Here is a 16,421-nt window from a genome sequence, read left to right as displayed (position 1 = left end):
AGAGGTAGTCCCACACACTAGTCAGGTAAAAGCCTGATATAGTCATACCAACAGAATCATGTCTTTCTGCCAATGTCCCTGACTCCTCCATCACCATCACTGGGTATGTCCTGTCCCATTGGCAGGAGAGAGCCACCAAATGTGTCATAGTAGCGGTCTACAGTTGGGAGGGAGTGGCTCTGGGAGTGCTTAACGTTGACTCCCTGAAGTCTCATGGCTTCAGGTCAAGCATGGACAAGGAAACCTCATGCTGGTTACCACTTATCTCCCTCCCTCAGCTGCTGAATCAATACTCCTTCATGTTGAACACCACGTGAGAGAGGCACTGAGGGTAACAAGGGCACAGAATGTACTCGACATGAGGGAAAAACCGACCTGGCCTCATTCTCTCCAATGTACATGTCGCAGTTGCATCTGTCCATGACAATATTGGTAGCTGTGACCACCGCACAGTCTTTGTAGAGCCGAAGGTCTGTCTTCACACTGAGGGCATCCTCCATCGTGTAGTGCAGCACTACCAGCGTGCTCAATGGGAGAGATTCAGAATGGATCTAGCACCTCAAAGCCGGGCATCCGTGAGGCGCTGTGGGCCATTCGAGCAGCAGGAGAATTTTATTCCACCACAATTTGTAAGCTCATGGCATATCCCTCACTCTACCATTAACATCAAGCCAGGTGACTAACAATGATTCAATGAGAAGTTTAAAAGAGCAGACCAGGAGCAGCATCAGGATACTGAAAAATGAGCTGCCAACCAGGGGAAGCTGCAACACATGACTACATGTATACTAAACAATGGAAGCAGCATGGGAGTCAGGGGAACGACTCTCCACTGGCTGGAGCCATACCTAGCACAAAGGAAGATGGTTGTGGTTGCCGGAGGCCAATCATCTCAGCCCCAGGACATCACCGCAGGTGTTCCTCACAGCAGTGTCCTAGGCCCAATTATCTTCAGCTGCTTCATCAATGAACTTCCCTCCATCAAAATCCTGGAATTCCCTCTCTAACAGCACTACGGGACTACCTTCACCACGCAGAAAGCAGCGGTTCAGGAAGGTGGCTCACCATAACCTTCTCAAGGGCAATTAGGGATGGGCAATAAATGCTGGCCTTGCCAACACGCCCACATCCCAGAAACGAATGAAAAAAAAGACATGGAAATAGTGGGAAGAGAGGTTTGAGGGTGACAGTTGACCAAAACATGGAGGAAGTGTGGTAAAGATTCGAAGACGAATATTGGTCTCAACAGAGCGGAAGGTGGGAGAGAGATTCAGAGATAAATGTTGGTAAAGACACACAATAAGTGCAGGATAGGGGTTCAGTGATGAATATTGGTCAAGGCAGGGAGGATGAGGGGATGTGGGATAGAGGTGCAGGGTTGAATGGTGTTAAAGTTAAGGAGGAAAGAGGAGGGAATGGAGAGAGGTTCAGGGATGAATGTTGCCCATATTGGGGAGAAAGTGAGGGACATCGGTTCAGGAATGAAGGTTGCTCAATGTTAAGGAGGAAGTGGGTGGAGACAGGTTCAGGGATTAATGTTGCCCAATGTTAGTTGGAGTACTGCGTGCAGTTCTAGTCACCGTAGAAAGAATGTGATTGCACTAGAGAGGGTGCAGAGGAGATTTACTAGGATGCTGTCTGGAATGGAGAATCTTAGCTATGAGGATAGATCGGATAGGCTGGGTTTGTTCTCATTGGAACAGAGGAGGTTAAGTGGAGACTTCATTCAAGTGTACATAATTTTGAGGGTCCTGGATAGAGTGGATAGCGAGGGCTTATTTCACTTGGTGGAGGGATCAATTATGAGGGGATTAGTTTTAAGGTGGTTGGTGGAAGGTTCAGAGGGGATCTGAGGGGAGACTTCTTCACGCAGAAGATTGCGGGGATCTGAAACTCACTGCCTGGAAGGGTGATGGATGCAGAAACCCTCACCACATTTAAAAGTTGCTTGGATGGGCACTTAAAGTGCCGTAACCTGCAGTTACGGACCTGGAGCTGGTCAACGGGATCAGACTGGAGAACCTCATGTTGGTTGGTGCAGATACGATGGTAAGTACTGCAGGGAATCGAATATGTCCAATGTGATCTCCTGGACTAGTTTTGATTGCCTGGATGGGTCAGAGAGGAATTTTCCCAGATTTTTTTTCCACATTTGGCCTGGGTTTTTATCTGGGTCTTGCCTCTCCCAGGAGATCACATGGCTCCGGTTGGGGTGGTGTACAGAATGTTTCGGTGCAAGGGGTGTCGCAGTTGTGTGGGGTGGACTGGTTGGGCTGGGTGCTCTTTACCTTCCCGCTGTTGTTCATTGTTCATAGGTTTATATGTAACCTTCAGGGCTGCTGACCGAGAGCCATGTGGCTCTTTATTGTCCGGTGTGGAGACAATGGGCCGAAATGGTCTCCTCCTGCACTGTAGATTTCTTTGTTTCTATGTTTCTATGTTAAGGAGGAAGTGGGGGAGACAGGTTCAGGGATGAATCTTGCCCAAGAGAGGTAGGGAGGGAGAGAAGAGAACGTTCCAACAAAGTTGCATTTGACAGTATGAAGCTTGCGTCAACATTTCACTATTACCACACATACCAAGAGATAGAGAGACCCAGGAGGTGTCATCAGTCACATGCCGGTCAGTATAAATACATTGTCGCACAGTGTCTGATAAGTTTTCATCTCTGGCAGAGAGGATGCGATCGAGTTTGGCATTGGCGCAGGTTCTGGCCCTGGCCACGCTGTGGGTCGCCGGTGAATCTGACACCAGTATCGAGTGTCAATGCTCGAATCCCTCTCTGTGCCAACCCGTGGCCGCACACATTCAGCACCAAGTCGAGGTGGGTGTCGAGGGCCATTAAATTCCCTCGTGTAAAAGTTATTTTACTTTAAGTTGTCTGTTGAAGTGTATTGAGCAGCAGCCCTTGGAATGGACATTGGGATGTGAGCTCCTTCCTTTCTTCATTTTGTTCCTCTCACCCGCACTGTTGTGGAAGATCTGAGAGATTCTCCTCTTTAGGTTGTTCTTTCCGGGGTCGGGGATCGTTCTTCACCCCCTGGCACTTTCCCCCTAGGGGACCGACATGGGGGGCTCAGGCTGGGTTGTACTGGGGACTCAGGCTGTTCTGCGTTATGATGGAGGGCACTGGTTGGGTTTGTTTTGGGGGCTCGGGCTGGGCTGAGTTGGATTGGGCTGGGGGCACAGGCTGCACTGGGTTGAGTTGGGGGCATTAGCTGGGTTAGTTTGTTTTGGGACACTTTGGCGGGGTGTGGCTGGGTGGAGGCACTCGGACTTGGCTGGGTTAGGTTGGGGGCGCTGGCTGGTTTGGGCTGAGGCTGGCAGGTTCGGGCTGGGCTGGGTTGGGTGGGCTCGAGCTGGGTTGAGTTGGTGGGCTTCGGCTGGGCTGGGTTGGTGGGCTCAGGTTGGGCTGGGTTGGGGGTCTCGGGTCGAGCTGTGCTGAGCTGCATGGCAGTCACGGGCTGGGTACAACATACACGCACTGGGCTTGGGTGCAAAGGCTGGGCTGTGTTGGGGGGCTTGGGCTGGGCTGTGTTGGGTGGGCTCGGGCTGGGCTGTGTTGGGTGGGCTCAGGCTGTGTTGGGTGGGCTCGGGCTGGGCTGGGCTGTGTTGGGTGGACTCGGGCTGGGCTGTGTTGGGGGGCTCGGGCTGGGCTGGGTTGGGTGGGCTCGGGCTGGGCTGTGTTGGGGGGCTCGGGCTGGGCTGTGTTGGGGGGCTCGGGCTGGGCTGTGTTGGGTGGGCTCGGGCTGGGCTGTGTTGGGGGGCTCGGGCTGGGCTGTGTTGGGGGGCTCGGGCTGGGCTGTGTTGGGGGGCTCGGGCTGGGCTGTGTTGGGGGGCTCGGGCTGGGCTGGGTTGAGGGTCTCGGGCTGGGAATTGTTGGGTGGGCTCGGGCTGGGCTGGGTTGGGTGGGCTCAGGCTGGGCTGTGTTGGGTGGGCTTGGGCTGGGCTGTGTTGGGTGGGCTCGGGCTGGGCTGTGTTGGGGGGCTCGGGCTGGGCTGTGTTGGGTGGGCTCGGGCTGGGCTGTGTTGGGGGGCTCGGGCTGGGCTGTGTTGGGGGGCTCGGGCTGGGCTGGGTTGGGTGGGCTCGGGCTGGGCTGTGTTGGGGGGCTCGGGCTGGGCTGTGTTGGGTGGGCTCGGGCTGGGCTGTGTTGGGGGGCTCGGGCTGGGCTGTGTTGGGGGGCTCGGGCTGGGCTGTGTTGGGTGGGCTCGGGCTGGGCTGTGTTGGGGGGCTCGGGCTGAGCTGTGTTGGGGGGCTCGGGCTGGGCTGTGTTGGGGGGCTCGGGCTGGGCTGGGTTGAGGGTCTCGGGCTGGGAATTGTTGGGTGGGCTCGGGCTGAGCTGGGGCAGGAAAGAGATGGCACCAGTCAAGCTCCAGCCTGTGTCACGGGGAGAGGGATCGCTGGCCAAGTATCCGGAAAAGGCTGAGGGGTGTGGGTTGAGATCGGGATCAGGTGAAGCTCGTGGATCGGTGCAAGGGTCAAGTTAGAATATGGTGGAAATGCAGAGTATCGTATTATAATTCCTATGTTAAAATGTTAATGTTGGTATAGTTGCAGCCTGTATAAAATAGGACACTCTATTGAACTGTGCAAAGATATTTTAGCATGTGCAACGTCAATAAAATGTGCTTTTTTTTTAACGTAAAGTATCTTAAATGACATGATCTCCCTCTTACTGCCTAATGCCATGGTTAAAGTTTGCGGTTTGCACAGAATATTGACCCCAAAACACCTGTCAAATATTCTGGAATCCCATGTAATAAAAATGGGATTTGACTTAATCAGTCAATGTAAAGTGTGACCCTGGCCATGATTAAACTGCATATAACTTATTGGATCTTTGAAAACAAAACATTGGTGGCAAATGACTTTGTAACTGATGTAGCTGATGAGGTTAGCATTTACTCCAGAGTAATGTTACTAAGTGGGCAGTGTGGCAGCAACAAGAGCACCACCAATATAACCTGCAGGATAGATGTGTTCACCAGCCCTCCCTGGTCACGTAGCCTGGGGACAGTTATATTGATTGGGAAAATCTATATTTTTAAATGGAAGTTAACAGCTTTATTTTTGTACTAGGTTGTTGTCTTTGATATTGGTGGAAAGGATTGGAAGCATTATGACTGGTCTAAGGTCACAACTGTTATAGCCGTGAGAGCGTATGACCCTGAACTTTTGTGTCACGCTCATGCAAATGACGTTCGTGTTCTCCTGACAGGTAACTCATTTTATCACCGAAAAAACCACAACGAGATATCGGTAGATTAAGGGCTAAAAATTGATTTTCGCCCCGTTTGGCACCGGTAATGCTCGCTCGGAGGATATTTCGCTCTTGGATCTCTTGATCATTCTCATCGAAGCAGTCCTGGTGTTTCCGGGTTGAGTGACCGAGCGTCTCTTTGCAGGCACTGGTTATGGAGGCCTGGAGGGCAGACCAAGTGTTGTGGACATTCTGCATCTCAGGGTCATTAAGACATGCCAGGTTAGTTGTGAGGCACTTACTGTATAGGACTCTCTTAGCTGGGTCCTTAAGTGCCCCGGCATTGACTTTTTTGCGGCACTGCTTCTGCTGCCCCCTCCTCTTTGGGGCTATGCTGATGTCAATGATGGATCGGATTTGGCGGTGATCCATCCAGCAGTCATCAGCTCCTGTCATGGCGCAGGTGATGCGCACATCTTTGAGATCCCTGGCTTGGATGCTGACATAGTTGAAGTGAGGGTGTTGCCATGATGCCTTGTATTTGTCCCTCGAGTGGAACAAGATGTTGGTGATGAGAAGTTCATGTTCTACACATTTTGTCAGGAGTAGGGTACCCGCTGGAGTTGGCTTTCCCTACCCCCGCTCTCTGCCAAACACGCCTCCCCAGAGGGCTGTGTCATGCCAACCCTGGCATTGAAGTCACCGAGGATGATCAGTTTGTCGTCACTTTGTGCATGCCTTTTGGAAATCTGTGCACATCACATCAACCACATTGTCCTCATCAACCATTCCTGTTCCCTCATCAAAAAACTCGATCAAGTTGGTTAAACACGATTTGCCTTCAACAAATCCATGCGGGCTTTCCTTAATTAATCCACATTTGTCCAAGTGACTGTTAATTTTGTCCCTGATTATTGTTTCTTAAATCTTCCCCACTACCAAGGTTAAACTGACTGACCTATAATTGCTGGCTTTATCTTTGCATAATTTTTTGAACAAGGGTTTATCATTTGCCATTCTCCAGTCCTCGAGCACCACCCCCATTTCTAAGGAGGGTTGCAAGATTATGGCTAATATCTCTGCGATTTCTTCCTTCACTTCCCTCAGTGTCTTAGGATGCATCCTGTCATGTTTGTAACTACAATGTAACACCACTGTATTACTGTAAACACTCAACTTAGATGTACACCTTGACCACAGAGGGTGAACATGTGGGAGACACTCCTTACCTGATCACACAGGTATATAAAGGGAGGTCCCACGCAGGGTCATCACTTCTGGAGTCCTGTAATAAAGAGTTAAGGTCACAGAGTGGCCTTGTCCCTGGAATGTGCCTCATGTGGTTTCATGCTGTAGAGTAAGGACTTTACATATCCCATCCGATCCTGGTGACTTATTTACTTTAAGTACAGCTAATGTTTCTAGTACCTCTTCTTAATCAATTTATACCCCATCCAGTATCTCAACTACCCCCTCTTTCATTATGTCTATGGCAGCTTCTTGTTCTTTGGACAGATGCACCGTACTCATTTAATAACTCAGCCATAACCTTCTGCCTCCATGCGTAGGTCTCCTTTTGGATCCCTAAATGCCCCCAACCCTCCTCTTATTAGCTTTTACTATTTATATACCTATAAAAGTCCTTAGAATTACCTTTTGTGTTCATTTCCTTTTTATGAGACCTTATTTGGCACAAATTAGCTGCCACATCTGCTTATAAAACAAGTGATTTCACTTCAAACGTAATTATTTGGCTCTGAGTCATGTAAGGACATCCCGAGGATGTGAAAGGCACTATGTAAGTGCAAGTTCTAGCTAAATCTTCCTCTCCTACTTACTACTTGATGTTTGCACTTCTGTCCTGTAAAATGCCTTGGGCTTTATGTTCTACAAATGATGCTGAATAAATGTCAGTTGTTTCTTCTTTCTTCATTAGGACGTTTAACAAGAGAGCTATTTACCAGCTCTGCAATGCGAACAGATTGGATAAATTCTAAAATACAGTTGGCAAAAAAGCAATTTATGGATGGACTCCTTGTGAATTATCAGCAATTTTTGGAAAACGATGAATTATATCTTTTTGGAATGATTGAGCTGATTCACGAAACCACACAAACCTTCCACCGTGAAATACCTGGATCTCAGGTAAACAACAACAACTTGTATTTATATAGTGCCTTTAATGTAGTAGAATATCCCAAGGTGCTTCACAGGAGTGTTACAAGAAAAAACAAATAAATTTGACACCGAGCCACGTAAGAAGAAATTACGGCAGATGACACGAGCTTAGTCAAGAGGTAGGTTTTAAGGAGCGTCATGAAGGAGGAAAGAGAGGCAGAGAGGCGGAAAGGTTTGGGGAGGGAGTTCCAGAGCTTGGGACCCAGGCAGGTGAAGGCACGGCCACCAATGGATGAGCAGTTATAATCAGGGATGCTCAAGAGGGCTGAATTTGAGGAGTAGAGACATCTCAGCGGGTAGTGAGGCTGAAGGAGATTACAGAGATAGGGAGGGGCGAGACCATGGAGGGATTTGTAAACAAGGATGAGAATTTTGAAATCAAAGCATTGCTTAACTGGGAACCAATGTAGGTCAGCGAGCAAAGGGGTGATGGATGAACGGGACTTGGTGCAACTTAGGACACGGACTGTCACGTTTTTGATGAACTCAGTTTATGTAGGGTAGAATGTAGGAGGCCATCCAGGAGTGTATTGGAGTAGTGTACTCTAGAAGTGACAAAGACATGGATGAAGGTTTCAGCAGCAGATTAGCTGAGGCAGGGATGGAGATGGGCAATGTTACGGAGGTGGAAGTAGGCAGTTTCATTTATGCTGCCGATTTATGGCCGCAAGCTCATTTCAGGGTCAAATATGACACCTAGCTTGTTAACAGTCTGGTTCAGGCTCAGACAAATGCTCGGGAGAGGGATGGAGTCGGTGGCTAGGGAATGTAGTTTGCAACAGGGACCAAAGACAATGGCTTAGTTCTTACCAATATTTAATTGGAGAAAATTTCTGCTCATCTAGAACTGGATGTCGGACAAGCAGTCTGACAATTTAAAGACCATGAAAGTGTCAAGAGAAGTGATGGTGAGGTAGAGCTGGGTGTTGTCAGTGTACATGTGGAAACTGACGCCGTGTTTTCAGATGATGTCACCAAGGGGCAGCATATAGTTGAGAAATAGGAGGGGACCAAGGTTAGACACCAGAGGAAATGATGTGGGAATGGGAAGAGAAGCCATTATAGGTAATTTTCTGGCTCTGATTAGATAGATAAAATGGAACCAGGTGAGTGCAGTCCCAACCAACTGGACGGTGGTGTGAGGCGTTGGAGGAGGATAGAGTAGTCAACCGTGTCAAAGGCTGCAGACATGTCGAGAAGGATGAGGAGGGATAGTTTACATTTGTCATAGTCACAAAGGATGTCATTTGTGACTTTGATGTGAGCCGTTTCAGTCCTGTGGCTGGGGTGGTAACCAGATTGAGGAAATTCAAACGTGGAGTTCTGGGAAAGGTGGGCACAGCTTTGTGAGGTGACAACATGTTCAAGGACTTTGGAGAGGAAAGGGAAGTTGGAAATGGGACGGTAGCTTGCAAGTACAGTGGGGTCAAGGGTTGTTTTTTTGAGGAGATGGGTGATGACAGCAGATTTGAAGGAGAGGGGGACAGTACCTGAGAGAGAGAACCATTAACAATGTCGGCTAACATGGGAGACAGAAAAGGAAGTTGGGTGGTCAGCAGTTTAGTGGGAATAGGATCAAAGGAGCATGAAGTGGGTCTCATGTACAATATGAGCATGAAGGGGTCAAGAGGGGCTATCAGAGAGAAACTGGGGAGAGATGTGAGTTCAGGGCTAAAGCAGGGGGGAAACTCAGAGGAAATTTGGCCCGATGGGCGAGGGGAAGGAAAGGAAGTGGCAGAGGCAGCTGATCAGCTGGTCTCAAAAGAAGAAATTGCAGAGGCTTTGACCATATTTTCCAATCCTTTCTGGTTTCAGGTGTGGTGCCAGAGGACTGGAGACTGCTAATGTGGTACCTATGTTTAAGAAGGGAGAAAGGGACAGTCCGAGCAATTACAGGCCAGTCAGCCTAACCTCGGTGGTGGGAAAATCAGTGGGAAAAATTTCTGAAGGACAGGATAAATCTTCATTTAGAAAGACCACGGATTAATCAAGGACAGTCAGCACGGATTTGTTTAGGGAAGATCGTGTCTAACTTAATTCTATTTTTTGAGGAGGTAACAAGGAGGGTCGATGAGGGTAGTGCGTTTGATGTAGTGTGTATGGATTTCAGCAAGGCTTTTGATATGGTCCAAGGTGGCAGACTGGGCTCGAAAGTAAAAGCCCATGGGATCCAAATCAAAGTGACAAGTTGGATCCAAAATTGGCTCAAAGGCAGGAAGCAGAGGGTAATGGTTGATGGGTGTTTTCAGTGGTGTTCTGCAGCCCACACTACGATATGTGTGCGCACTTGGCCTGTGCAGCAGAGCAGGCCTCCAGTCATCTTGGTTAATCCTTGCCACTGGACTAAGACCCAGCTCTGTCAAGCCCGTGTTGTGGCTGGTGTGCAACGGCCACCACACGTTTAAAAAATCCACGCACAGGCATCTTCCACCCGTTAACATCTGGAATATTAGTTCCTTCACTGAAACTCATCCCTTTTTGGCGTGGAAGCAAGTCATCCTCGTTTTAAGGGACTGCCGATGATGATGATCTGCAGGGCTCAGTACGAGGTCCTTTGCTTTTTGTGCTATACATCAATGATCTAGACTTGAATACAGGGGGTACGATCAAGAAGTTTGCAGATGATACTAAAATCAGCTGTGCGATTGATAATGAGGAAGAAAGCTGTAGACTGCAGGAAGATATCAATCAACTGGTCAGGTGGGCAGAACAGTGGCAAATGGAATTTAATGCGGAGAAAAGTGAGGTAATGCATTTGGGGAGGGCTGCTAAGAATAGGGAATACACATTAAATGATAGGACACTCAGAAGTGTAGAGGAACAATGGGACCTTGACGTGCATGTCCACAGATCACTGAAGGGCGCAAGCCAGTTAAATAAGTTGGTTAAGAAGGCAGAGGGAATGCTTGCCTTTATTAGCCGGGGCATAGAATACAAGAGCAAGGGGGTTATGCTTGAACTGTATAAAACTGTAGTTCGGCCAAAGCTAGAGTACTGCATGCAGTTCTGATCACCATTTTTCAGGAAGGATGTAATTGCACTCGCGAGGGTACAGAGGAGATTTATGAGGATGTTGCCGGGAGTGGAGAATCTTAGCTATGAGGACAGATTGGATGAGCTGGGTTTGTTTTCCTTGGAACAGAGGGGGCTGAGGGGAGACCACATTGTGGTGTATAAAATTATGAGCGGCCTAGATATAGTGGATAGAAAGGGCCTATTTCCCTTAGCAGAGGGTCAACAACCAGGGGCCATTAATTTAATGTAATTGGTATAATTTTTAGAGGGGATATGAGGGGAAATTTCTTCACCCAGCAGATTCTGGGGGTCTGGAACTCACTGACTGAAAGGGTGGTAGAGGCAGAAACTCTCACCACATTTAAATAGTACTTGGATGTGCATTTGAAGTGCTGTAAACTGCAGGGATATGGACCGAGAGCTGGCAAGTGGGATTAAGCCGGATAGCTTGTTGTTGGCCGGTACGGAGACGATGGGTTGAAATGGTCTCCTTCCGTGCTATAAATTTCTAAGATTCTATGATGAGCTCCTCGCACTTGTTGTTGGAGGTGAGTGTGATGGCGATAAGGGGGAGGGGTTTAAGAAGACAATTGGCAGTAGTGAATAGTAACTGGGGCTTATCTTTGCATTCCAGAATGATCCTGGAATAGTGAACAGTATTGACAGACAAGAGTCAAACCCGATAATGGTTTATATGGTCCAGCCAGATCTGGCAGTGAATGGTAAACCTGTTGTCCAACACATCCGTTGAAATCTGCACCCCTTGGACTTGAGGGAATGAAGATGAGGGCCGTACCAGGGGGAAAAGCCAGGGTGAGAGAGAATAATTGTTTTAATAGAGAGTAGGGTAACAAAGGTGGTGATGAGGGTGTGGATGAGCAGATCGGTGGCTGCAGAAATATCATGGTGAATGGAGGGACAAAGGCTAGACAGATTGGAGTTGATAAGTGCAGTTGTAAGAGAGTTTGAAGAGAGTGTTTTCCAGGGGCAGATGTAGAAGAAAGTAGTGTTGTTTGGGGGAAGGGGGATGTGGTTGGAGGGCGATACAAGGAAATGGTCAGAGATTATCTGATCTGCAATTGACACGGTAGGAATAGCGAGGCCACGAGAGATGGCAAGGTCAAGGGAGAAATCGTGTATATAGGTTGGGGAGTTCACATGGAGGGAGAGATTAAGGGAGGATAGGAGAGTAGTGAACTCAGTGGAGAGACAGCATGATGAATTGAGATGAAGGTTGAAATCACCGAGGATAAGAAGTCGCTGGGTGCAGAGGCTGAGGGAGGAAAGCAGTGAGGATATATCCGTCATTACATTTTTATTGTGCTTGGATGGGCGGTAGAGAAGGAGAATTTTAAATGAGAGGTGAGAGGGGTGGAATAAGGTGAGATGTTCAAAGGAGGAGAAGGTGCAGGAGGAGTAGGGGGATAGACCAAGGTATGATTTTGTGATGAGAACCACATCGCCATCACAGCGGTCTGGGCAGGGCAAGTGATGGAAGGTATAGCCGGGTGGGGAGGCTTTATTTAAACGTAAAGAGACTGAAATTGCCCACCGCTGGAAACAGGGCACCTACCCTGTTCCTCATGTTTTTATCGGCGTGCTAGTTGCCCAGCTAAGAGAGCCCTATACAGTCGGCGACTCACAGCTAGCCTCGCGCGCCTTGATGACCCCAAGACGCAGAATGCACACAACGCTTGGTCTGCCCTCCAGGCCTCCTTAACCAGTGCCTGTAAAGAGACGCTCGATCACGCAACCAGGAAACACCAGGACTGGTTTGATGAGAATGATCAGGAGATCCAAGATCTGACAGATCGCAAGTGCAGGGCATTTCTGAGCCTTAAACAAAAACCCAACTCTGGAGCAGCAAAGCAGTATTACAAATGGCTCACGAGTGAGGTCCACCAAAAAACCCGAGACCTAACGAACAGGTGGTGGATGGAGAAAGCACAGCAGATACAGCATGATGTGCGAGGATTCTTCATCGCAGTCAAGGCCACCTACAGCCCAAACACCCAAGGCCCCACCCCACTGCTGGCCAAGAACGGGGAAACACTCATCAAAGACACCGAGGCAGTCGGGGCCCGCTGGAAGGAGCACTTCGAAGATCTCCTCAACCGAGACTCTGCCTTTGATCCAAGTGTTCTCGACTCCATCCCACAGCATGCTACCCGCCACCCCCTCGGCAAAACCTCAACACTGCACAAGATAGAAAACAGCCTAAAAACAACAAGGCTACGGGAGAGGATGGAATCCCTGCTGAGGCACTGAAGTATGGCGGGCAGACACTGTTGGTGCGAATGCATGACCTCATCTCGCGCACCTGGAGGGAGGAGAGCATGCTGGGAGATCTCAGAGATGCAGTGATTGTGACCATCTTTTAAAAAGGGGACAAGTACAGAGGAATCTCCCTGCTATCAGCCACTGGGAAAGGAGTCGCAAGTGTCCTCCTCAACAGTCTTCTCCCAGTAGCTGAGGGGCTCCGTCCGGAGTTGCAGCGTGGATTTCGTTCCCCACGGGACACAACGGACATGATTTTTGCAGCACGACAGTTGCAGGAAAGATGCAGGGAGCAGCGCCAGCCCTTATACATGGCCTCCTTCGTCTTTACAAAAGCCTTTGACACTGTCAACCGTGAGGGTCTATGCAGCGTCCTCCGCAGTTTCGTGTGACCCCAAATGTTCGTCACCACCCTGCGCCTGCTACACGACGACAAGCAGGCCATGATCCTTACCAACGGATCCATTACAGACCCAATCCACGTCCGGACCAGGGTCAAACGGGGCTGCGTCATCACCCCAAACCTCTTTTCAATCTTCCTCACTGCCATGCTCCACCTCACAGTCAACAAGCTGCCCGCTGGTGGTGAACTAAACTACAGAACCAGTGGGAACCTGTTCAACCTTCGCCGTCTCAAGTCCAGGTCCAAGACCACCCCAACCTCTGTCGTCGAGTGACAGGACGCAAACGATGTCTGCATCTGCGCTGATACAGAAGCTGAAATCGAGGACACAGTCGACGTATTGACTGAGGCCTATGAAAGCATGGGCCTTACGCTAAACATCCATAAGACAAAGCTCCTCCACCAGCCTGTCCTCACTGCACAGCACTGCCCCTCAAGACCCACGGCACAGCCCTGGACAACATGGACCATTTCCCATACCTCGGGAGCTTCTTATCAACAAGAGCAAACATTGACGACGAGATCCAACACCACCTCTAGTGCGCCAGTGCAGCCTTCGGACGCCTGAGGAAAAGAGTGTTTAAAGACCAGGCCTTCAAAACTGCCACCAAGCTCATGGTCTGCAGGGCTGGAGTAAAACTCGCCCTCCTTTATGGGTCAGAGACATGAACCCTGTACAGTAGACACCTCACGTCGCTGGAGAAATACCACCAATGATGTCTCCGCAAGATCCTACAAACCCCCTGGGAGGACTGACTCACCAACTTTAGTGTCCTCGACCAGGCAAACAACCCCAGCATTGAAGCACTGACCACACTTGATCAGCTCCGCTGGGCAGGCCACATTTTTCGCATGCCTGACACAAGATTCCCAAAGCAAGTGCTCAAATCGGAACTCCTTCACGGCAAACAAGCCAAAGGTGTGCAGAAGAAACGTTACAAAGCCTCCCTGATAAAGTGCAACATTCCCACCGACACCTGGGAGTCCCTGGCCAAAGACCGCCCTGTGGAGGAAGTGCATCCGGGAGGGCGCTGAGCACCTCGCGTCTCATTGCAGAGAGCGTGCAGAAATCAAGCGCAGGCAGCGGAAATAGCATGCGGCAAACCAGTCCCACCCACCCCTTCCCTCAACGACTATCTGTTCCACCTGTGACAGGGATTGTGTTTTTCATATTGGATTGTTCAGCCACCTAAGGATTCATTTTAAGAGTGGAAGCAAGTCTTTCTCGATTCCGAGGGACTGCCTCTGATGATGATGTTGGTTGCGTTGGCCTCTTGAACGAAATTCTGCCCTTTGGCTTTTTATTCCCGGTGGATCGGAAGTCGGTCATAACAGGGGCGGAAGTGCGGCAGTGAGCACACTCGAGCGGAGGACGTTGGGGTTGGGCGGGGTGGCCGCCGCTGTCAGTCATCAGCGTAGCGCTGATGATGTCATCACGGTGCCGCATCACCACGGCTCTCCCCTTCACTTAAAGGGGAGAACCTGCGCGATTGTTTAGGTTCGGTCCACTGGGCCACCAGGGAATGTTTAGGCCGGACCAGTGGCCTGGCACCAAAGAGGGGGTGGCAGGTTTCCTGTTGGCGGCCCGGCCGAACCCGGGGGCATAATTGTTACCCCGACATGGCAGTTGGCCGACAAAATATATAACATGGTGGCCGTGGTAGTAGGTATTCCCATTAATGGGAGCCGCACCGCCATTTTACAACCTCACTGCACCGGCAGAAAACAGCAACTTTTGGCACCGTGCTGTGGGAGCACGATTTGTTCGGCGGAATTTCGCCATAGCGGGTGCACGCGCTTATGACGCACTTAGGATTGATAGACAGCAGAGTAGCAGTGGGGGGGAGTGGGTCACTGACGGGATACTGCAGGAGTGGAATTTTTTAAATGTGGCCATTACATGTGAAATCGGCGGCCATTGCACTCCGCAGCATGGCCGCTGATTTCCGGCGGTAACAGGCCTTAAAGTAAGGGGCAATTTCAGCCCCAAGGTTTCATCACCCCTCAGCCAAGTTTCCGTCACGTCCAAGATGTCGATGCAATCATCCACGATAAACTCATGGATAGCAAGGCAGTTGTTGGAGGGAAATGCGGAGAGGGTCGGTGATGGATGATCCACTGCCAGCATCCACAGGGTCAGCACTTGGAGGGATGAGTTGGACGAAGGTCAGCCCCCTGTGGGCTAGCTGGGTGGCAAGGTCGGTGGGAGAGTGGGGTGGGACCGTTGGGGACACTACCCCTGAGGAGACAGTGACGAGTGCCACGGTGGGCCCTTCGGAGCATACCAAGAGAGGCTCAGAGAGAAGCTGCAGGCTTATCTAAGAGCGAGCCGAGCCTGCGACGGCGGCAGGAGAGGAGGAAGGTCGAAGTGTAATGAAGGGTCGGGGTAGGGATTTGGGAGGACAGAGTATCCGAGAGAGGGGAGTTGAAAGGCAGCATGACGACAGGAGAGAAGGTCAGGGGGGGGATAGGGAGAAAAGATCAAGCGGGAGAAGTTGTGGAAATAGAAGTGAATGTCTCAGGTTCGAAGTGACAGTCAAATTGCGCACGCAACTGGACATCGGGAAAAACTGAAGTTACATCAGCCTGGTTATGTAGTAATTATAGGGATGCACATTTCCCGGGAGTGACAGGGAATATGTTGATGGTCATAGTAAGGAGTGCAGAGTTAAAGTAAAGGAGCCATTTAAAAAAATGAGGATAACACTTTTGTTTCTATTTAATTATAAAGGAACATTGATATTTTTCTGGAGAAGAAAATGGAAATAGTGATATTTAGCTGCTGTTTATTAGTGCACCATCTGGTTCCATTCTGCTTTGACCAAAGCTGAGGTTAGAAATTTTAATTTGAATCAGCTTCAACTGGATATACAGCAAACTTGGTGCTGCACCACTTGTAGCCCAGAATTCTACCGTTAGTTGAAGCCCAGCTTCCATGAATGGCATGGTTCAAACTGTAATATTCACACAAGTTCACAGAACAATAGAGCACAGAAGATGACCATTTGGCCCATCGTTCCTGTGCCTGCTCTCTGAAAGAACTGCCCAATGACTCCCATCCCCCTGCTCTCTCTCCATAGCCTTACAACTTTTTTCCTTCAAGTATTTATCCAATTGCCTTTGAAAGTTACCAACAACTTGCTGTGAAAAATATCCTCCTCATGTCACCTCTGGTTCTTTTGGCAATTACCTTAACGGGGTCCTCTGGTTACCGACCCTCCTGCCACTGAAAACAGTTTATTCTAACTCACTCTATCAAAATCTTTCGTAAAGGGAAGAGAAACTTGTATTTATGCAGGGCCCTATAACATCCTTCGGAAATGTCCCGTGATTTACACGCGATGGTTT

General features: G+C 49.6%; 1 protein-coding gene across 1 annotated transcript in view; it reads left to right on the top strand.

Moving 5' to 3' along the window:
• The first annotated feature begins 529 nt into the window (after positions 1-529).
• Positions 530-16,421, top strand: part of LOC139268371 (di-N-acetylchitobiase-like) — a 55,578-nt gene continuing 39,686 nt past the window's right edge. The window contains exons 1-4 of the mRNA XM_070886441.1: positions 530-575; positions 2,676-2,824; positions 5,080-5,218; positions 7,137-7,345. Coding sequence (XP_070742542.1) covers positions 530-575; positions 2,676-2,824; positions 5,080-5,218; positions 7,137-7,345 — 543 coding nt within the window. The remainder of the gene's footprint in view (positions 576-2,675; positions 2,825-5,079; positions 5,219-7,136; positions 7,346-16,421) is intronic.

This window comes from Pristiophorus japonicus, chromosome 8 (assembly GCF_044704955.1).
Source record: "Pristiophorus japonicus isolate sPriJap1 chromosome 8, sPriJap1.hap1, whole genome shotgun sequence".
Lineage (NCBI taxonomy): Eukaryota > Metazoa > Chordata > Chondrichthyes > Pristiophoridae > Pristiophorus > Pristiophorus japonicus.
Note: the sequence above shows the minus strand (reverse complement) of the source record. Positions and strands in the feature narration are given on the sequence as shown.